The following is a 23,462-nucleotide window of genomic DNA, read 5'->3' on the forward strand; positions in this document are numbered from 1 at the left end:
TTCAACGGGGAATATTTCCCTAATAACATATTCACACTAAAATTGAAGCCATATATCATTCACATTGAAATTGAAAGTCAGCTAAGTACTAACATGTCTTATACGAACAAAAAAGTCCTACGTAACTAATAATGAACAAGTAGAGTTCACTGGGAACTTTTTTCTAATGACATATTTACACTAAAATAGAAGCTATCATTCACATTTAAAAATCATTATTGTCTATTGAAAAATTTGGGATCAACAAAACAAGTATACTTTCAAAAATTAATTTCCTCATGTGCAATATATTGTATTCCATACTAAGCAATTTCTTTTCAGATATCAACTTCCCAATCAATTTAGATATCTAGGTTTTCAATCACCAGATTATATGAGTTAAAATTACGAGTTAAATACATTTTCTTTCCATTTTTGTGAATCCAATTTAATTTTTGACTTTTCAAATTAACCTGTTAATGTAAGATAACTAATCTTCCATTAATTTTATTAAATTTATTTATTAAAAGATTTAAATATTACTTCAATTTACCAGATTTCATGGATTATAATTACGATATTAATATATATATATATATATATATATACACACACCACATTAATTTTCCATCGAAAATATATAAATTTTTTGGACGAATTATATATATATACACCCATACTTTTTTTTGAATATGTATAATGAAAAAAAATCCAAAATAATGAAAAAGAAAGAAAGGAAAAAAAACCAAACAATATTTTTTTTAGAAGAAAGTTAAAATAATTTAAAGCCGTTATATATTCAACAACATATTTATATATATATATATATATGTATATTTTTTTTTACGAATTATAGATAAATATATATATATTCACAAAAATATATAAATATAAATTTTTTTAGACGAATTATATATATAATAAAAAAGAAAAAGAAAAAGAATAAAATAATGTATCTTTTCTAGAAGAAAGCTAAAATAATTTAGAGCCATTAGATTTTGAAAGGATAACATAGTCTTTTTATTCAAGAATAGCATGACATGATTTAACAAATTAGTGAGGTGTATAGGTGACATGGCTTGACACCTAGGATTGAGGCCACAAATCTTAGGCCTCATTGAAGCCCTATATCATTGCTCAAACTAGAAATATCTCATAAAACTCCCTGAAGCCAATTAAATCAGGCTTATCACCTACCTACCAAAATTAGACAATAACAAGTTCGTTCCCCTTAGGGTCAGAGCTTGTTTCTTCATCAGCACCGTTCAGCTTTGCCAGCAACTTCTTTTTGGTTGTCTTCTTCTTCTCAACTCTACTCTCAGGCTTCTTTTCTTTCTTTATGTCAGTAGTGCCATAAGAGAGCTTGTTCAGACTCCCCACATACCTACCCCTATTCTTCTTTGCATACTAGACCCATCTCTGCAGCAACTAAATTCTTTCTGCCCATAGCCAAACTCAACCTCGATCAATTTCTTTGGAGAAATAATAGCTTCCAGTTAAAACCTAGACCTGCGTTTGCCAGACACAATCTCTACAATCGAGTCATGCTCCTCCAACTGCTGAATAGTCACCATACTACGAGGTTTCTGAATAAGATACACATGATGTACAAGAAATTGCTCTAGCAGTGTATTTGGAATTCTTGTTTTGAAAACCATATTTTGACCATTGACTAAAACCTTAGTGTTCAAAGGTCTCCTTCCCTGATTATTGATCATACCACCAAAACTGCCTTGCGATGAAGACTGCCCTTCCAAAGCAGTTGGCGACGGTGCAGTGCCTTCCTTCTTTAATGTCGGTCCAGAACATGGCAATCCTACATGTGTAACAAGCCCACTTATACCACAACGACCAAATAATTTTCGTACCTAAACTTCACCAGAAATTCAACGTTGTCCTCAACCCAGTATTGTTGTTGAAGGAGGAGAGCACGCGCTAGGTCAATCTCGACCCTAATCATCTACTTCCCAGTCTGAAAAGCTGGCTTGTCAATCTCCATGAAATCTCTCAAAGTATACCTGATCATTTACATGACCCGTTTAGATCTGAAAGCCGGTGAAATTCCTTGTAGAATAATCCACTAAAAGGATTTCACGAGCGATATGTTAAACAACGACAAGCATGGCCCGTGGCCCACCATTGTATCTATATTGTCCAAACTTAACCACCTATTAGGTGTTGGGTTTTAATCACAAAAAGGCCTCGGTACAATTGGGTGAGATCCACCCACTTAAAAGTTATATTTTATTTGTCACTTTTCCAATGTAGGATCTTTCCTCTCCAACACGCCCCCTCACATGCAACCTAGCTCTAGGTTAGCACGTGAAATTAATTAATCCAATTCCCACTTTGGAAATTGGGACACAAGCCTCATATCAGAGACTTAGTCAATACAATCCAATTCCTACATTGGAAATTGGGACACAAGTCTCATATCTGAGACTTGGCCAATATAACAATCCAAGGCCTACATCGGACACTTGGTAACAATCCAATCGGAATTTTCCGATGGCAATATAAGGTACCCAAATTCAGGCCCATGACAATTGGAAATGCAATTGGAGAGAGACCCGCTCTGATACCATGTTAAACAGCGACAAGCGTGACCCACCATTGTACCGAACTACCGATATTGTCCTAACTTAACCACCCGATAGGTGTTGGGTTTTAATCACAAAAGGTCTCGGTACAATTGGGTGTGATCCACCCACTTATAAGTTATATTTTATTTATCACTTTTCCAATGTGGGATCTTTCCTCTCCAACACGCCCCCTCACGTGCAACCTAGCTCTAGGTCTGCACGTGAAATTAATTAACAATGCAATTCCCACATTGGAAATTGGGACACAAGTCTCATATCGGAGACTTGGCCAATATAACAATCCAAGGCCCACATCGGACACTTGGTAACAATCCAATCGGAATATTCCGATGGCAATATAAGGAACTCAAATTCGGGCCCATGACAATTGGAGACGCAATTGGAGAGAGACCCGCTCTGATACCATGTTAAACAGCGACAAGCATGGCCCGTGGCCCACCATTGTGTCGATACTGTCCCAACTTAACTACCGATTAAGTGTTGAGTTTTAATCACAATTATATTGACCTTATATTGCCATCAGAATATTTCGAGGTAGATCTCACCCAATTGGACCGGGGCCTTTTGTGATTAAAACCCAACACCTATCGGGTGGTTAAGTTGGGACAATATCGGTACAATGATGGGTCACGGGTCACGCTTGTCACTGTTTAACATGGTATCAGAGCGAGTCCCTTTCCAATTATGTCTCCAATTATCATGGGCCTGAATTTGGGTTCCTTATATTGCCATCAGAAAAATTCCGATCAGATTGTTACCAAGTGTCCGATGTAGGCCTTGGATTGTTATATTGGCCAAGTCTCCGATATGAGACTTGTGTCCCAATTTCCAATGTGGGAATTGGATTGTTAATTAATTTCACGTGCAGACCTAGAGTTAGGTTGCACGTAAGGGGGCGTGTTAGAGAGGAAATATCCCACATTGGAAAAGTGACAAATAAAATATAACTTATAAGTGGGTGGCTCTTACCCAATTGTACTGAGATCTTTTGTAATTAAAACCCAACACATATCGGGTGGTTAAGTTGGGACAATATCGGTACAATGGTGGGCCACGGGCCACGCTTGTCACTGTTTAACATGGTATCAGAGCGGGTCTCTCTCCAATTGCGTCTCTAATTATCATGGGCCCGAATTTGGGTTCCTTATATTGCCATCGGAATATTCTGATTGGATTGTTACCAGGTGTCCAATGTGGGCCTTGGATTGTTATATTGGCCAAGTCTCCGATATGAGACTTGTGTCCCAATTTCCAATGTGGGAATTAGATTGTTAATTAATTTCACGTGCAAATCTAGAGCTAGGTTGCACGTGAGGGGGCGTGTTGGAGAGGAAAGATCCCACATTGGAAAAGTGACAAATAAAATATAACTTATAAGTGGGTGGATCACACCCAATTGTACCGAGGCCTTTTGTAATTAAAACCCAACACCTAACAAGTGGTTAAGTTGGGATAGTGTCGGTGCAATGGTGGACCACGGGCCATGCTTGTTGCTGTTTAACACGACACTATCTCCACTAGACATATGCCGTTGTACATAGCTAGTGCCACCGGCGCACGGATAAAACCTCATGGCGCTCTTTTCCAAACGTGATCTCGATCTGCCTTATCTGAAAATGTGAACAACACTCGAATGCGCTCTGCCTCTTTAACACGAAGGGTTCCATTAACCCTTCACACCCTGCGAAACATGCCCAGAACTTCATGAATCTTGAATTCCCTTACTGTGAGAAGCTTTCCCACTATAAAAATCTCGGGTTGTCTCAACCTCTTCCCTTGCGACAGTCGTAAATCCATTGAACTTTTCCCCTCCGCGATGGTGAGGAAAGAAGCAAGGTGGCCTACCATGGCATCAACAGAGGACATCTTGATTCTACTGAAGTTTGCAACCCCAGCTTTTCAGAGAGAGAGAGAGAGAGAGAGAGAGAGAGAGAGAGAGAGAGAGAGTCTGTGACTTTTTACCAATGAACCATATCAATGAGAAAATGTGCTAATAAGCTAAACCAACAAATTAAATCTGTGCACACTCCTACAAAAAAAAAAATTAAAAAAATCATAATTCAATCATTCTTGATAAATTTTTTGATAAGCCATGTACAAGAACCGAACTATAAGAACTCTCACAATTCTCATGTTAATGCCCCCCCCTAAATTCTTATTCCCTCTCACATACATTTGGACTCTTTTGCCTTGTGATTTCATGTTTTTTTTTTTACCAAGTTGAGATTTAGGTCAAACTAATTCTCTAGGGAACTGAAAATAAAGAAGCATGAAAACCCTATAAATACCCACTCGATTTAGGCAATTAACAAGCCAGTATTAACTATACCAGTTGATGCCACGTCACAATTTCATAGGAGACTCACCTTCGCCCTGATTATATCAATCAGTCACTGACCATAAGGTTTTGGCCGGTATCGGTTGTCAATTATGGGAGTGGTCCGCTTTTGCTGAGCCCGCAATTAAGGCAATTAACTCTGCAATTAGTATGGAGATAAATTCATGTCATGAATGCAGCGATTATTACAGCATTAATCATGATAATAATTACGCGCAATGATTGCGGCTATGAATGCGCAATGAATGACCGTCGTAAACAAGTCATGATTAACCGTCGTTAATGCAGCAATGATTATCATCATAAATAAATAAGTTAGTGCGATCATAAAAGCAAGAATAATGGTGGCTTTTCTCTCAAGTAAGTCCCTGCCTATATAAAGGTCACCCGAAGTCAAGGTAAGGCATCTGATTCCAACTCTTTCTACTCCATCACTAAGAAACATACTGACTTAGGCATCAAAGAGTTTTCTACAAGTACCCCCCCTCCTCTTTAAGCCGACGGTCAAACTTCAAGTCAACGATCAAATGAAGCTTCTTGATCCTCTATGGAATTTTTCATCACCAACAAGTGGCGTCGTCTGTGGGAGTCACTTTTCCATAAAAAGTGATGGTGGGAGCTGCACCTCAAGGAATCTCAATTTTGTCACTGAGGAGTGGCAGTGACAAAATCCAATCCCCAAACATACTTACCCTAAACCTAATCCAAGATCCGAACTTGCCTCTAAATGATGAAATGCAAAGACTGAGGTAGCTGCAGCGAGGCCAGCGACGGTGCTTGCCAAACCAACAGAGTAACAAATGCGGGCACCGGCGGAGGGGGCATGCAGCATACTGATTGGATGAATAATTGGAGGAACCAGTACAAGCCAATCCAAAGAAACATGCGCTGAGGAAAATGATCGAAGAATGTAACTGAGCCGATCCTCGGGGGCTCGCAGCTAAAATCTAAAGGGACGTTGGTAAGTCTCCAATCAAAATAGCAAATGGGCACCAACCCAAGTAACACCTTTAGCAGTTACTCTTGTGATTTTTGTTTGCAATTGATCTTGAAATACAATAGAATCCGGTGGCTGGAATGACTAAAATATTGTTCGCCTAACTTGGGCGACCTTGTGGACCTCACCCTCGTTGCAGGCAGGGGTTGGATGATGGACCACTCCCTCGCTATAGGTGGGGGTGGGATGCTATGCCTCACCCTTGAGGCGAGGGTGGGATGGCATGCCTCACCTTCGCTGCAAGCGAGGGTGGGATGATGGACCACACCCTCGCTGCAGGCTGGGGTGGGATGGCGTGCCTCACCCTCATCGGTGATGGGGTGGGATGGCATTCCTCACCCTCGCCTGAGGTGAGGGTGGGGTGATGGACCTTACCCTCGCTGTATGATGGGGTGGGACGAGGTGACGGATCTTACTCTCATGGGAAGCGGAGCAACGTAGATTACGAGATTGTCAGAGGATGCGGACCTCTCAGGGCATGGAGGCAATCCCATAAGATATCGCTGGTTGGTAAACCAAGTTTGGTTTCAAATTCTCCAATACATTGCTTTTTGTTTTATTTTTCTTCCCAAACTACTGCGTGCACAGAGAAGAAAAACAAGGGGGGCATGTAGGGAAGTAAATTATATGTCATGAAAAAGAATTCTTAAGGAGAAGAGTTTTTCTCAAAGAGTTGTTTACAAAGAGAAAAGCTCTCAAGGAAGCAAAGGCTCATGGAGGTGAGTTTCTCTCGAGGAGGTGAATTCTCGAAGAGACAAAAAAGTTAACTTTTAAGGAGGCAAGCTCTCGAGGGAGCAATCGAGCCAAGCACTCAAGGTTAGTACATACGATGATGATTCTCGAATGATTGATAATTTTTTAAAAAAAGGCATGTTGGTAAATGCTCGAGGAGGTGGGCCCTCAAGGTAGTTATCGTGCCAACCATTCGAGACGATCATCGAGGTCGGCGTCATTGACGTCGAGACAGGAGTCACATCATCCAGAAGGGCGTCACCAACGTCGAGGCCATGGAAACACCAATGACGGTCATCAAGGCCAGCATCATCGATGCTGAGGCAGGCATCACGGTCATTGAGGAGGGCGCCACCGACGTCTGGGCCGGTGTCGGGGTCATTGGGACAGACCTTACCGATGTTGAGGTCATTGAGACAGACGTTACCGATGTTGAGGTCATTGAGACAGACGTTACCGATGTCGAGGCTAGCATTGGATTCATTGAGAAAGGCATCGCCGACGCCGATGTCGCTGTCATTGGGAAGAAGACGTGACCGACATCGACGCCAACATTGCGGTCATTGAGGAAGACGTCATCCACGCCTACGTCGCAGTCAATATAAAGAAGACGTCAAGGCCGACATCGCTGAATGTTCAGAGAGTTCAGCGATCACTGACGTCGAGGCTGGCGTCAAAGTCGTTGAGAAAGGCGTCGCCGACGTCGAGGTCCTTGGGAAAGGCATCACTGACGTCGAGGTCCTTAAGAAAGGCGACGTCGACGTCAAGATCCTTAAGAAAGACTTACCCGATGATGCGGTCATTGAGAAAGGCATCGCCAACGTCATTAAGAAAGGTGTTGCCGACGTCGAGGTCATCGAGAAAGGCATTGCCGGCAACCCGGTCATTGAGAAAGGAGTCAACGTCAACGCTGATGTCGTAGTCATTGAGAAAAGCATCACGATCATCGAAAAAGGTGTCGCGGTCATTGGGACCGGCGTCACGGTCATCAAAGTCGGCATCGCGCTTATCCAGAAAGTCATCACTGTCATCGACGCAGGTGTCGCTGTCCTCGAGAAGTCCACTCTGTCATCGACGCCGAGATCGCAGTCATCAAAAAGTTGTCTCCGTTATCTGGGCTTGCATCGCGATCATCAACACCGTCATCGCGGTCATTGAGAAGTCTTCTCCGTCATCGATGCTGGCGTCACTGTTATCGACGTTGGCGTCGTGGTCATTAGTACCGGCGTATCAATCATCGACGCCAGCATCACGGTCATCGAGAAATCATCTCCGTCATCGACGCTGATGTCACGATCATCAGTGTCGGCTTAGCGATCATTGATGCCGACATTGTAATCATCGAGAAAGGCGTTGCCTTCACGGCTATGGAAACAGCGATGACAATCATCGAGGGTGGTGTCACCTTCATCGAGAAAGGCGTCACCGACACCGAGAAAAACATCGTGTTGAGAAGCGTTACCGTCATCTAGACTAGTGTTGCCGTCATCGAGACTAGCATTGCCATCGTCAGGATGAGCATCGTGGATGCCTAGATTAACAGTCATGGCCTAAGGAGCCAATGTTTAAGGATTCAAGTGATTGAAAAGGTTGAGAAGCTTCAAAATCGGGGAGCGTCATCGGGGCCCATGTAATTCGACAGGAGAGACTCATCTATCACAGGGAAATTCAATACCGTGTGTTCACTATACTCGGTGGCGGCGTCAGGAGCCAATATAAAAAAAATTAAAAATAAATAAAACACGGAGAGAAGAGAAAGAGTTCCGCAGCAGGGTCTTCAGGCTCGTCATCTGGCTTGAGCCGCACTGGGAGCACGGCTAAAGGACTAGGCCACTCGCCAGAGGCACCCCACTTAGGCGAGACAGGAAGCTAGGCTCAGGCGTGGTAGGTGAAGCACTGGGGGCACAACGCGCTGTTGGAGGTGCCATGAGCAGACTAGTCCGAAGCTGCGAGACAGAGGCAGATTTGAGTTTTGGTTTGGGGGACGACGCGTCGTTGGACGTGCCATAAGCAGACTAGTCCGAGGCTACGAGACAGAGGTAGATCTGAGTTCTGGTTTGGGCGTGTCAACTTCTTCGACAAGATAAGATGCAGACTTTGAACAAGGAACGAGGATCTTCTTATTGGAGCACAACGACGCTTTCAATGCAAGGAAGGCCTAGATGAAATTCAAGGAATGGTGCTCAAAGAAAAATATAAAGATGTAGAACCCAAAGAGACAATTTGAGCTTTAGAAATTTTCTCTTGGGACGAATTCCCAAAGAGAAAATTTGGGGGCATTGTGGAAGTAGTCAACTTTTGCTGGGCCCGCAATTAAGGTGATTAACTCCGCAATTAGTATGGAGATAAATTCATATCATGAATGCGGCGATTTTTACGGCATTAACCACGATATTAACTACGCGCAATTATTGCGGCTATGAATGCGCAATGAATGACCGTCGTAAATAAGTCATGATTAACCGTCGTTAAGGCAGCAATGATTATCATCATAAATGAGTAAGTCCCTGCCTATATCAAGGTCTCTCGACGTCAAGGTAAGGCATCTCATTTCAACTCTTTCTACTCCATTACTAAGAAACGTACTGACTTAGACATCAAAAGGTTTTCTGCAAGTACCCCCCTCCTCTTCGAGCCGACGGTCAAACTCAAGTCAACGCTCAAAGAAAGTTTCTCGATCATTCCCGGTCACCTCCCACTCCAATCCGCATTTATTGGTGAGTCAAAACCATCTACAAAATTTTTCGTCACCAACATAACCAAGTGGGATTGTTAGGTTGAACCGTTGAAGTCGACAAAACTTTGAAACCCACTGAGGGATCCACGTAAAAGTTAAAGACTTAAAGGTAGTGATGGCCGGGGTAGATTACAATTGACTGGGTAGATTATAATTGGGAATTAGCCATTGAAGGTAAAAAAAATTATTAAATGAAAACTTTCGGCCAAACCCTGATCATTTAGTTATGGTATGATCATGTATTGCTTCTGATAGGAATTGCTAATTTATGTAGATTAAATTAATCTAGAGGTTACAATAGCGTTATAGGGTGACCCGGCCTTCGGTGTTCTAGATTTTTTATTTTTTATTTATTTTCTTTAACTCTGAAAAAATCAATAAGATGATTTCGTAAGGACCCTTCGTGCTATATATAAAAAGACAATACATCTACACACTACAAATATTTCATATGCATGGACACATCGTAGTTCATAGTAATCTCATCTAAGACGAGAAATTTATAAACAAAAGTAAAAAAATAAATAAAAAATAAGAATAATAATTAAAGAAGAAGAAAGGCTTTTATTGTATCTGAGCATACTATTCATGGCGCTTCTTTCCACCTACTAGAAACAGTACTCCACTGTTCGGAACCAGCTACCGACGAGCCTCCGGTACTTCCACACTTAGCCACCGTCCTCGCGCTATCAATCAACTCCTCAGTTCTAGCTCCCTGCGACAATATCTCCGATAGCTCCTCAGGGCTTATGACCAGGTTTACCTTCCACACGCCGCTGCTCTTGTTACCGTACTCCGGAAACGCTTCCGGAACAGCCTTCTTTCTCTGGTAACTGTCGCATGATGACATGCGATACGGCGTGCATAGGCCGCTGTTCTGATGATATAAGTTTGGTGTTTTGATGGGTGTTTTGTAGGGATTTAGAGGTAGCAGATGGTAGAGCTCGTGGGGGTGAAGTTCTTCGTTGTGTAGGAGAGGCTGGGCCAAGAGGTCGAGGCTTCGGAAGATGGCGTGGCCGGGGAACTCGTCGGTTATTGTGCTGGCGGTGATCGGTGCATAGAGCTCCATGATGCCGCCACTGGAGGTCATCACCTTGACCATCTCTGCTTGATCATCTGTCTCAGCTCCGAACCCTTTAAACACACAATTGCCCATATGACAAAAGAACAGAAACAAATTAGGATGTGGCTGATTATGGGAAGGAATTAAGATTAAATACAGAGGGTTGCTTCTTCCATGGCCAAAACGATTCCTACCGGACACAATCTTTTTTCTTTACCAATCCAAAAAGGAATGTGTCATCTATGTTGTTCTTATAGTGGGGCGACCCTACCTATATTCTTTAGGAATAAGGACAATATATTATATGGTGGTTAATTAGCTATTATTAGTTTAGTCATTAAGTATATTTTTATTTCACCTATTTAATCACATGAAGAATATTATCAGGTCATGATTATGCAATCTTGGCCCGATAAAACTCAAATATTTTGGATTTATTAGCATTATATATGGTTGGCTCTAGAGGATCCACATTGGTATGATGCTTACCTTTATGTAATTATTTGTGGTTTTTCTATGTTAAATTTTATAGATGACAACCATTATAATGGGGTCATATGGCCAATTGAAAACAAAATCTATACTGCTTAATTTATCGCGGAGTAGTGGTGTGCTATGGAGGATACTTGTAGTAATTCTGTATATATGATGTATTGCATGCGTGCAGCAGGTTAATTATCGATGAAGCATTGAAGCTCATTACTAAATGTCTGTTAGCCCACCGTGCAGTCTTAGCTTTCTCTCTTAGCTTTTTATCAATTGGCTCCTTTACTTGTCGGCTACCAATACCCTTTTGATATTTAAAAGTTGAGAGGGGGCTTTGAGACTTTTCATTTCCTTACCCTAGACCAAAAAAATTAGCGTAAATGTAACGTAATGTATATTAGCATTTACTATATAAGAATCGAAACGGTAATGAATCCTACCGAAGATAAACTGTTTGAAGGTCTGCTGAGGTCTAGACCCGATGATTCCAGCACATCCCATCTTATGTAGCTAAACTAGTATGTTTGTATATATAGACAAATGAATTTGTAAATTCAATTCACAATTTGCCATGTTTTTAGTTTCTATATTCATGATTAACGAGTTGATCGAGGGGTGAAACACGACAAAGTACTAAAATCGTTGGCAAGCTGGTGACTAAAAAGAGTTGATAGCAAAACAACAGTATCAAAACACTTTTAACTTACTTAGCTCACGTGAATCAAACCGTTGTTGAATCAAATTTTAGCATAAAAACGGTACAAAAGGCTAAATATTTCTCCACCACAGAGTACACCATGCACATGCACAGTTTTCACCTTTCGGTGACACTCAATTACGTTTTGAAATTAGTTTTCCTTGGTGATGATTAAATTATACATATATAAGTTCAAGTGCATGCATGGTACTTTACTATAATGCTAATTAGCCGAAAGAAAGTTTGCCTAAAACAAGGAAGGTTCTGAAAAGTTTTGGAATATATATGACAGAAACTATAAATTGGCTATGATTATCAACATGCTATCAATCTTTTCCTCCATGATAATGGTGCTATTGGTGACTAACAAATAAGAAGACAGACATTCATTATACTTATGGCCTGTTTTAGCTAGGCTGTGATTGCACTATAGCTAAGCTGACCCGGGGTTGTCTAATTGAAAGGATCTTAGACGTACTCAAACTATTCTATCATTAATTTTTTATTAGTAGCTTAAATAGATCAATCTATGAAGTTGCAGTTACTTACAGACCATGCCTACCGACTGGATTAATCTAGGAATTAAGGACGTGGTTTGAATTAACTTTGAACTCTGAACTTTAACGAGCTCGATCATTTTCTAATCTTGTTGATCAGTTCTATGTTCTGGAATAGATTATCACTTTGAAAAACAAAACGCCTTTTATAAATACAGGGTATCAAATATTTATAATTATTACCTATTTGGCCGGCCAGGTTTAATGCAGAAATGTTTATAAGGTATCAAAACAAACTATTCATTACAATCACGTTCTCAGTAGGTACAACTTGATAAACACGTGGGAGAATGATCACGTAGATGTATGACTTGATAAATTCCGATGTGATAATTGGTTATTCAAATTCAAAACTCATTCAACATTATGAATAAGTGATACCAAAAGAACAATCAATGACGGTAAACTGAGAATTTAGTAAAAAAAATAAAAAAATAGAACAGGATATGCTACATTGCTACGGATGGGGCAATACGCTGTGTACGTACGTCGTCTTGGTCAAGTGTCAAAATACGACTCTGTTGGAATCTTGATGCCATTTGACCAGGCAAAGGCAATGTGCATGGGATCTTTCTAGTTTTTAACTCATAATTTTACTTAGGTCATGCACACGTTTTTATTTCACGAACTTTTTTGGTCTTTAGCATATTATGCCAAGTACTGGCCGATTCAGATGCTTTGAAATGTGAAGCATCTTTTATGTTCACAAGCAGCATAATATAGTTCGATCATGATCCATTTGTGATGTCAAAGTTGTAAAAAGGGACTCGTGCGTCAGCCTATGAATTCATATTCTAGACCAAATTGATGACTTTGATGGATGTGAAGAACATTTTGCATGAGAGCTTCTAGACAGGATCTCTCTGATCAATATTGCTTAATTATCATTGTGAGATAGAGATTATGTGTGATATTCAACAGGCGTATGTGCTACGTACACCTGACCCAGTATAAAAGTAACAAAAGTCGTTCTGACTTCGGTAATCAAATTGTGCAGTCGCGACCGTGTTTATATTTTTCACGCAACTTATTGTTCAAAACATTTTACTTTTATTATTGGAATTCTTTTTACCGGAGAATAAAAATATTAATTATAAATATCAAGGGTTGAAATCATCTTATAAGTGTTAGGTCATTTGCACTATCGGTGCATAGAATAATTTCCACTTTTTACCTTTAAGTGAGTTTATTGCTTTGATGCTTGAATACAAAATAACAAAGGCATCGCAATTTGGAATGAATGTTGATTTCAGTAAAGTCGACGTTAAATTCTCTTTTTTGTCTCTGGGTCAACGAGATTAAATTCTCTTTAAACAATAAGATTTTGATGAAATGAAAAACCATATTTTAGACTTTAGAGAGTGTAATTGGCCGTTAGTTTATACATGCAAGGACTCGATCACAAATTCTGTAGGGAATTTTGACTAGATCTATATATCGAGGTAAGAACATTAATGCATACGTATAAAAGAAATATATACATGAGACTGTTGCATGAACTACATGGTCAATGGATTAATAATTCGAGGAATAGGTATATGAATAATTAACCTAGAAGCCACCAACACACAAATCAAGCTAATATGGTCTACGGGCTGCTGATCATTGATCATTGACGAAGACTTTGTCAGGTTTGGTGTAACATCGTTTAATTAACTACGGGCTAAACCGTGCACCTCTGTTTTCGAAGTGTATATAATGCAGATGATGAGGTTGCTTCTATATCTAACCAACTCTACCCGAAAGATACACACATTAATCCACTCTTTCAGGTTTCATCACCATATTCGTACCCGCAAGAGCAGAGACATCGAATAATTAGGAGTGAATAGCCAAGGTTGATATATACAGGAAGATGGGAAACTTTGCTGGGAAGGACAAAGGTGTGGTGCATCCGGTTGATGAAAATGAAGGAGAAGACAGAACGCCGTCGCCGAACAGTTTGATGAGAATTAAGGTGCGTCTGACTAAGAGACAACTCAAGGAGTTGATGGGGCAGGTGGAAACGAACAAACTAGGTCACGGGAACTCGGAGGAGCTAGGCAGCGCGATCCTGCTGGAATGCTTGGAAGGTAGGCTTAGCGCTCGTGTTGTTGCCGCTGCTGCTGAGAGAGATCAGAAGGTGTCAAAATACGAACGGGGTTGGATGTTGAGCACCGTTTCTGAGGAAGAAGAAGAACATCAACATCTGCTGTGATTAGATATTCATGGTACATAACACACAGCTGCAATATTGTTCAATTGAACTACCATTCTTTTAATTTCTTTTTTGGGGGCCTCGATCATGAGTGGAATTGAGGAACAAGGAAGGAACGATATTTTGTATATTGATGATTTCAAGATTCTTTTATTGTTTAAATTGTGGGTTCATTGTTGCCAAGTAAATAAGAGTTTATAAGGAATATAGCGAGATGTGAGATCGAGTTCCAATTTGTCTCCGGAAAGTGAGAGACACCTGAAAGCATACGCTACGTTTCCTTTCTTTAGTTGATTTTTCTTAGGTTTGCCAAAACAACACCGTATCAAAGAATTGTATAAGGCTTGGCTTGATATCGCAATGAACTATTGGAGTTTCACAATGATTATGAAGATATTCTAGCGCAGAAGCCACATCAAGTGCAATGCTTAGCCTCTGATCGATAAAGATTTAATTTCTTAGGTGCACGTCTTACCTGTTGTGTTCCAGAATTTGGATGCAACCACTCCTGTAAGCTCCCCTTCTCCATGTACTGATACACCAGAGCCTTGAATTCATTCCCATAAAAATAGACATGAGAGCATGCGGTTACAATCTTGACCACATTTCGATGCCTGATATTTCTGAGCATGTCACATTCGGTTATGAAACTCCTAGATGCTCCATGGCGTGACAACTTAAACACCTTCACAGCAACTAGATGAACTCTATACTTGGCCAAAAAAAGGTAAGTTCCATCAAATGGGGTAACAAGAGCTACTTTGTAAACGGACCCAAAACTACCAACACCAATCAAATTTCTTGAAGAAAACCCATCAGTAGCTTCTGAAAGAGCACTGTATGACACTGGCAAAAGATTCACCCTCAAATATCTCCAACCAGCATATGCTATGGCACTTCTCAAACGAAGTAATGACAACATATTGCTCCATCTTTTAGTTTTCTTTTTCGACAAACGAAGAAACACCAAAGACGGATCCATAGTGAACTATTCTTAGAAACCCGACGACTATTAGTCTGATATTGAACTCTAAATTCCATATCTGATTCATAGCAGAGGGAGAACCTGCTCAACACTTTGTGCTTGACTTGCTTTTTGACTTTACTTGCATCCAATTGGTTGTGAAGCTTAGTTCGAGAAGCCTAGTATGATTCTTGGAAAGCCACCACTTAATTACCCGGAGTTTTCTTGCTTGGTAAGTTAAGTTGGTGGGATTGCCGACAATTAAAGAATCAGACTATGAACACAGAGAATTACATTACCAACCACGTCGTAAGAGAGAATGTGCCACAAGTATAATGGGAGTAGCAAAATGATATATAATAGCCCAGGCTGAGTCTCCAATAGTTGGAAATAGCCCGGACAAAGAGAAGCCCAATTGCGTGAACTATCGTCAAATATCTTGAATCAAAATTTAGAAGGGATTTGAACCCCACCAATTACTCTTTTATTTTTTTGGTCAAAGGATACTTCATTAAACAGCCCAAGGCAAGAGAAAAATACGGAGCGAAGCCGGAGCAAAGCCCAAAGAGAGAAGACACCAAGTCAAGCCCAAAGGACGACAAGGAACCTAACGAAACTAAGGGGGTGTATTCAATTAAGAGTCTACAAGATTTTTTTGTATTTTAAAAGTCTGTGGGTATTCAACTGAGATTTTAAACAATTCTTTAAAATCTTAATATATTCAATTAAGATTTAAAATTATCCATTCAAATCTGCTGATATTCAAAAGTATATTGATTTTTAAAGATTTAATTAAATGCTGGATTTTGGAGGATTTTATAGTGCTTTTTATACATATCAAAACTCAAAAACAATCCAACCACTTCCCAAAAGATTTTGATGGATTCTTTCTCACTCAAAAAATGAAGAACCTCTTGTCTTAGACCTATTTTCCCACTATCTTCTTCTGCCTCTACTCCCATCTAATAATTTTTTATTTTATTTTTATCACTATAGCTCTAGAAGCCTTAATCTTTCTAGCTAATGAAGCTCACTTTCAATGGTATTATTAAGATGATACATACACACATGATTCTTTTGTAAATTAGATATGAAATAAATTATGTCATTAGTTTATTACTTTATTTTTTGTGTAACATTTTGGCTGGTTAGTTTTCTCTTATTGTTCATATATCATTATACACAACATAAAGAATGGTAGATTGTCATACTTTCTTGTCATTGATATAGCATTATAATTGGATCCATACATCCATTGCTTAATTAAAGAAGAAGAAGAAAAAAAATTAACCTACCAAAAAACATCATAAGGATTTGTAAAATCTAAACAAATACTAGTAAATCAATCCATTAGAATCAATCAGAATCCATATAAAATTTAAACAATCCGTGGATTAAGTAAATCCATGAATTCTAAAAACTCAAACAAAGTCTTTTAAAATCTGAATTGAATACACCCCCCTAAAGAAAAAACCCAGAAATCTGGAGAAACAAGAAACGCAGCAAACAGAAACGAAAAAGCAAAGAAAATAAGAACCAAAGCTTCCCAAATCCAAAAAGGCAACCAAGACCTCGGCTGAGTCAAGGGCACTCAAATTCCGAGCTAGAAGGCGGAGGGCATGGCAAACCATCATGAGAAAGAACAAAAACAAGGGAAGAAGGTGGACGATCAATCCAAACCTCCGGGCACTTCTTCCGCACAACTAGCGAGGCCACCAAGTCGGCAGCTGAATTCGCTTATCTAGGAATCCAAAACCAAGCACACCTTTGAAACAAGGTAAAATCATTCTTGATTTTTGAGATAATAGGAGCAATTTTCCAATGGCAAATGCTTGTATTATTGATGAAGTCCACTAATGACTTTGAATCAGATTCAAGGAGAATTGAGACATGAGGGATGCGCTTCGTCAACTCCACCGCCACCAAAGCAGCTCTAGCTTCAGCCTCTAGGGAGGAGCCAGACAAAGTTGAGGTCTGGGGCTATGTGTGCATTCGAATTTTGAGGGGTGGATGAATTTTTGGGAAAGATATGGGATTGAAAGTCGTTGTGGTTGTTGGGAAGGAAAAAATCTGAGGAAGGGTTGTGATGGGGAATGGGGTGTGGAGTAGCATCAGGGGCAGAGGTTGGGTTTGGAGAATGGGACGCTATATTTTGGGGATGATGATGGAGGTTCAGATTTTGTGGAGCGAGAGTCAAATGTTGAGGGTAAGGGGTTTGGTTTCGGTTGCAGTGACTGTGAGGTGATACTGGAGGGGCTAGGTTTGGATGAGGAGCTTGGACTGCTCCCGTATGAGTGGTGCTATCAGTAATAGAAAGGGGAGACAGGAAAGTGGGGAGATGATACAAAGAAGATGAAAGGGGAAGGGCAATACGTACCTAAGCATGATGATTTTATGTTGGAAGTGCATTCACTGAACTGACATTGTGGTGTTTGCAGGTTAAATATTCAAAAGAAACCCAACCAACCTTTCTAGCAACAGAGATTGGATCAACAAGGATTGCGTCATACACAAAGGCATTCCTAGCCTTCCAGATTTCCCAAAGAAGGTAGGCAACTTTAGTAAGGAATTGAGCTTTGATTGTTTTACAGCCATCCGTTAGGGGAATGATTTTCTCAAACCAACTATCAATATTATCAATGGACTGTAGATTGACCTTATAGTGAAGCTCAGAAACAAACCAAGCACACACCGCACCAGGACATTAGAGGAAAATGTGCTCAATAGATTCTGGATGCAACTAACACACCGGGCACAATGGGGTTGGGGTAACTTTCCTTTGATGTAGATTCTGATAGGGTGGAAGAGCGTTTACCAACATCCTCCAAATAAAAACTTTGATTTTAGGAGAAGCCTCGACATTCCAAATTGACTTTCAAACCAAAGTGTTCACTCTATGTGAAGAGTGAGCATGCTAACTGGTGGGTACAACATTAAGGGTGTGAATGTAGTGATAACCAGATTTGACCGTGAAATCCCCATTCCTTGTGATCCCCACTGACAATTTTCTCAATCTGATTACATTCCTCAATAGAAATTAAGTCCTGAATCAGATTTAGACACCAGCTATGAGAGCTCCAATCAATAATGTCTTTCACTTTATGAGGTCTAGAATGATCAACAAGAAGGATAGGCCTTAGAAAACCTGAACCAGGCCCTGTAATCCACCGATCTACCCAAATATCAACAGTCTCTCCATTCCTAACTTGCCACCTTGCCCCATCGACAATAAGAGCTTTGCCATCCAAAAGGCTGCTCCAAGCCCATGAAGCACAAGAATCCTTTCCAGCATGTAAAATATCTGAGTTAGGATAGTACAGACCCTTTATTATTAGAGCACACAACGAGGTAGGGTCTGAATGAATCCGCCGTACTTGTTTGGCAAGAAGAGCGATATTAAACTTGCTCAAGTTCCTAAACCCCAGTCCACCGCAGTGCTTAGGCTGACCCAAAAATTGCCAGCTTCTCCAGTGAATTTTTGACTCATGTTTCTTTTGCCCCCACCAGAAAATTTGCCAATAAAGCATCCAATTCCCTGCAGAGGGTGATTGGCAATTAAAGCAGTGCATAGGAAAGGTTGGAACAGCCTGTGCTACTGAATTGATAAAAGTTTCACGCCCCGCCATAGATAAGGTACATAATTTCCAGCTTTGAATCTTATCAGTAAGTCTCGCCTTGATGAAAGAAAAGGAAGCTTTCTTTAATCTACCCCAAATAGTAGGAAGTTCCAGATAGCGACCAGGGTTCATAGTAGCAGGAACTCCAAGGATTTCACACAGCTCAAACACCTTTGCGTCAGAAATGTTAGGAGTGCACTACAAAGTAGATTTATTTGAATTAACCTATTGTCCAGAAGCTAAGCAGTAGACATCAATAATTCTCATAATCTCTAAACAATTACCAGCATTAGCTTTGAGAAAAAAGAGAGAATCATCCGCAAAGAAAAGGTGAGAGAGTAAAGGTCCTTAATGGTTGAGTTTGATACCTTGGAGAGATCCAACCTCACAAGCTCGCTGAATAAGAGAAGAGATAACTTTCGATATAAAAAGGAATAGGTAAGGAGAAATTGGATCACCCTGTCTTAGCCCTCTTGAGGGCTTGAAATAACTGCCAACTTTCCCATTAAGAGTCATAGAAAATGACACCGACTGAACACAAGCCATAATTAGTTTGACAAAATCAGTACCACGGCCCATTCTTATAAGAACCTGTTGTAAAAAAATCCCACTCCACCCTATCATAAGCCTTGCTCATATCGAGCTTCAAGGCCAACTCCTCAATGTCATCATTCTTTCTGAGCTTCAAATAATGGAAAGCCTCATGAGCAACAAGAATATTATCTTGGATTTGACGACCCGGAACAAAAGCAGATTGAAATGGGGATATAATACTAGGTAGGAACTCCTTCGACCTATTAGCCAACATCTTAGAAAGGATCTTGTAGGAGTAATTACAGGCTAATAGGACGAAATTGATCAACTTTTTCTGGACAAGGAACCTTGGGAATAAGAACAATGTTGGTTCGGTTAAGCTGCGAAAGAATCTCAGTAGAATCAAAGAATTCCCTTGCTGTGTTATTCATAGTATCATTAATAATACTCCAAAACTTATGAAAAAATAGCCGTCCGGGCCTGGAGCTTTCTCAGCCCCCATTTGTAAGGCTGCCCCCTTAATTTCTTCAATTGAGAAAGGTCGTGAAAGGGAATGGTTCATCTCAGAGCTGATCACCGAGTTTACTGCATTTAATGCCTCATCCCACTCTCTTTCCCCTGAACTTTGAAAAATATCCTTGAAATAATGTTCAATTTCAGACCTGATAGTGCTTTCTCTGTCTAACCAGGTATCAAGGTTAGATTTCAATTTAAGGACTCTGTTGCGTTGCCTACGCTGAATGGTCGTCAAGTGGAAAAATTTGGTGTTTGAGTCTCCTGCTTTGAGCCAATTGATCCTTGATCTTTGTGTCCAGTACCTTTCCTCCTTGTCCCATTGATCATTTACCTCCCCAATAAGAAAGTTCTCTCTGTTGCGATCAATATCAGATGAGGAATCTTGAATCACACGTAACTCTTCTAGATGGAAGTTGATAGCTGTACGGTTATTAGAAAATTTGGATCTGCTCCAGTTAGTTAAGTTACGACTACATCTTGCACTTCTAGAAACCCATTGGGCTGCACCAGTTACATTGTTTTCATCCCACCACGAATTTTCGACAACTTCTTTGCATTCTGGGTCATCAGCCCACATAGGTTCAAACTTGAACAGTTTGGGCCCTCGAACCACAAGAGGATCAGAGTCAAAAATTAAAGGGCAATGATCTGAACCCAACCTTGGATAGTTGAGGACGCTAGAATCTAGCCACATTTCTAACCATTTTGTGTTCACAACCCCCCTGTCAAGCTTGATCTTGATTAACCCAACCCCCGACCAATTGTTGCTCCATGTTAGCTTCTGTCCTTTTGAGGGGACCTCAATTAGATCATTAGCATCCATGAAATCTCTTAAGAATCGTCTCTTTCTTGGGTTCCAAGGGTTTCCACCTTCTTTTTCATGAGGCCAGAGAAACTCATTAAAATCCCCAGCACAAAGCCAAGGAAGATCAATAGAACCTGCCAGATTATTGCAACTATTCCAAAAAACTGGCCTTGAACTCTTATTCAGCGGACCATAAAACCAAGAGAAGCGAACTAGAGAGTCATCCCCTTTAAACTGAACAATAGTGTCAATGAGATATTTGGATTTAGAGAGAATTTGAACTGATACCGTATCATTCCACCATAGAGCTAGGCCACCAGCTGTTCTGAATGGTTTCACAATGATACCATGGGAAAACTTGCATTCCTGTCTCAACTTCTTAATCTCCTTATTTTTCATCTGAGTTTCGGAAAGAAAAATAATGGATGGGCGAAATTTCCTTATTAGCTCCTTTTGAGCTTGCTTTGTCATGGATTGCCCCAATCCATGACAATTCCAAGTGAGTTGTATCATTGTGGACTTGTGGTTGTAGGCCAGCCACCACTACCTTCAACGTATTGGCTCGTTGAACTGCCATTGTTAGCATTCTCTGTCATTGGGGTAGAAGGTCCACTCATTGCAGTCTCCCGATTAGTGAACTTTCTTATCTTTCTTGGTTTAGGAACTGGTGGGAACTGGTGGGGATTCAACTTGCAGGGGTCTTTTGGATTGGCTCCCATGAGAGCTAATAGTTGAGTTCTCACAAATGGTACCTGGGCTTTGTGTGGGATTATGGTGGGTGGTTGTTGGAGTTGGGGTCTGGAGTGGGGCAACAGAGTTAACGGAGATGTTGGGAAAAGATTTTGAGAAAAGAGTGGCCAATATATGTGTTGTTTCAGCATGATTAGCCCCATATGTGGGAAGGTCAAGTAAACCAAAATTGTTACGATTTATTTGACTTTGCCTTTGTTGGGGATCAATGACATTTGGGCCATTAATAGGAAGAGGACTAAAACCAGGGGTGGGCCTAAAAGGTGGCTGAGGATTGGGTTTATAGGCGGAATATTAATGGGAAGGTTTGATTGTCCCATTAGGACTGGATAGTTGCAATCCAACTGGTTGCCAACGGTGGTATGGTATTTTTGTTAGAGATTTGAAGTGTCTGTCTGACAAAAGGGGTTGTATGATAGGGGACTGAGCATTGATGTGACTAGAGGAGGGTCCTTGAGGCTCTAAATTTTGTCTCATTGGTTGACTTTGCAAGGGTAAAATAGCCTGACCTGGAAATGTTCTTCTTAATTATCTGCTAAGAACCTGCCGGAATCTGGGTATGACCATTTCTGTTCTATCTCCAGGGTGGTATAGCTCTCATCCATTCCCCATATTCATTGTCTGGATTCTCAGGGTTAGGATCAATTGGACAGGGTCTTCTTGATGAGTCAGAGTGCCCCAATCTTCCACAAACAAAGCAGAAGTCAGAGATGTTCTCATACGAGAAACTTACCCATTTCATTGAACCATCTTCTCTTGGTAATTGATATCCAGTGGGCAGAGGCTCTCTAGCATCCAGCATAATCCTAACACGAAGATAGCTATAGGTACCTTCTTCACTTTCTAGAGGCTCGTCCATCTTGATAAAGACTCCAAACTTTTCAACCATCTTGCTCACATTCTCCACATCAAACATATAGGGGGGAATTCCCCTGATCTGAACCCAGAAAGTAATCTAGTTACAAGGTAGCTCCTCTATGGCCAAGGTTTTTGGCCATTTCTGAAAATGGACAGAATATCGCATGATGGACCAGGGGGAACCTTCCAGAATAGCCATAGCAGCATCCTCATCATCAACTGTGACAGAAAATATTTTGTCGTTGAGATCTCTCTCATTGCTAGCCTTCACACCAATATTCCCAAATCTGGAAAGAACAGTCTTGATGGTGTTGCAAAGGGTTGGCTTGTTTGGTATTTTATCTGCAAAAAACACAGCATTCAACCTGACCTTTCTATCTAAGTCTCGCAAAGAGAGTTTCTTCCTCATCTGCACTACCAAGCACTCATCAGATTTCTGTGTTTCCTCCATATCTTCAGAACAAGACCAACATGCTAGAATGAGGAGCAGGAATAGTAGTAGTGTTTGGGTAGTAAAGAAATGGTTTGGATATTTTGAAGAGGCTCTATGGTGCTTTTGCATGGGGTTATATATTGCAGAGTTGGTTGAGAAATAAATGATGTGAACAGGAGCCTGGCTTCAGCAAAGAGATGATTTGAGTTGTTCAGACAGGAGTTGCAGTAATTATACCCAGAACTACATCAGTCGTTCTCCATTAATGAAAGATACATAGCCCATAAGGACTATGAATGGTATCATGACAAGTCTCAGACCTTAACAATTAATACAACCAGAGGGACTAGAAACCATAGCATGTCAAAAAGAAAGAGACAAAAGAGAAAGAGACTGATTATACGCATTTATATGCGTGTAATTATATCTAAAACACTAGAAATAAGTTAATCCCCATGTCAATTATTATGTAATTAATCCATTTTTTATTTATTTGTAGGTAATAAGCGGAGTTGCGGAAACCGAGAGAAAATAGTGCAAAATTGAACCAACTTAGAATTTCCAACAAAAAGATGAGAAAAGTTTACGGTCGATCAATG

At 40.4% G+C, this 23,462-nt stretch overlaps 3 protein-coding genes across 3 annotated transcripts; all 3 read right to left on the reverse strand.

Moving 5' to 3' along the window:
• Positions 1 to 9,769: 9,769 nt before the first annotated feature.
• Positions 9,770 to 10,691, reverse strand: LOC112174131. Its single transcript, XM_024311852.2, has one exon. It carries the CDS (start codon positions 10,540 to 10,542, stop codon positions 9,973 to 9,975), a length of 570 nt encoding a protein of 189 aa, XP_024167620.1. The 5' UTR covers positions 10,543 to 10,691; the 3' UTR covers positions 9,770 to 9,972.
• A 4,110-nt stretch (positions 10,692 to 14,801) lies between these two features.
• On the reverse strand, positions 14,802 to 15,368 carry LOC112169605 (probable LRR receptor-like serine/threonine-protein kinase At3g47570). The gene has a single exon (XM_024306664.1). The coding sequence runs from the start codon at positions 15,366 to 15,368 to the stop codon at positions 14,802 to 14,804; it is 567 nt and encodes a 188-aa protein (XP_024162432.1).
• Positions 15,369 to 18,283: 2,915 nt separating this feature from the next.
• LOC112169614 lies at positions 18,284 to 19,775 on the reverse strand. Its single transcript, XM_024306672.1, has 3 exons — positions 19,584 to 19,775; positions 19,352 to 19,498; positions 18,284 to 19,165 (listed from the first exon to the last, which is right to left on the reverse strand). The coding sequence occupies exons 1-3, from the start codon at positions 19,773 to 19,775 to the stop codon at positions 18,284 to 18,286; spliced, it is 1,221 nt and encodes a 406-aa protein (XP_024162440.1).
• Positions 19,776 to 23,462: the final 3,687 nt, after the last annotated feature.

The sequence above is a fragment of the Rosa chinensis genome, chromosome 1 (assembly GCF_002994745.2).
Source record: "Rosa chinensis cultivar Old Blush chromosome 1, RchiOBHm-V2, whole genome shotgun sequence".
Lineage (NCBI taxonomy): Eukaryota > Viridiplantae > Streptophyta > Magnoliopsida > Rosales > Rosaceae > Rosa > Rosa chinensis.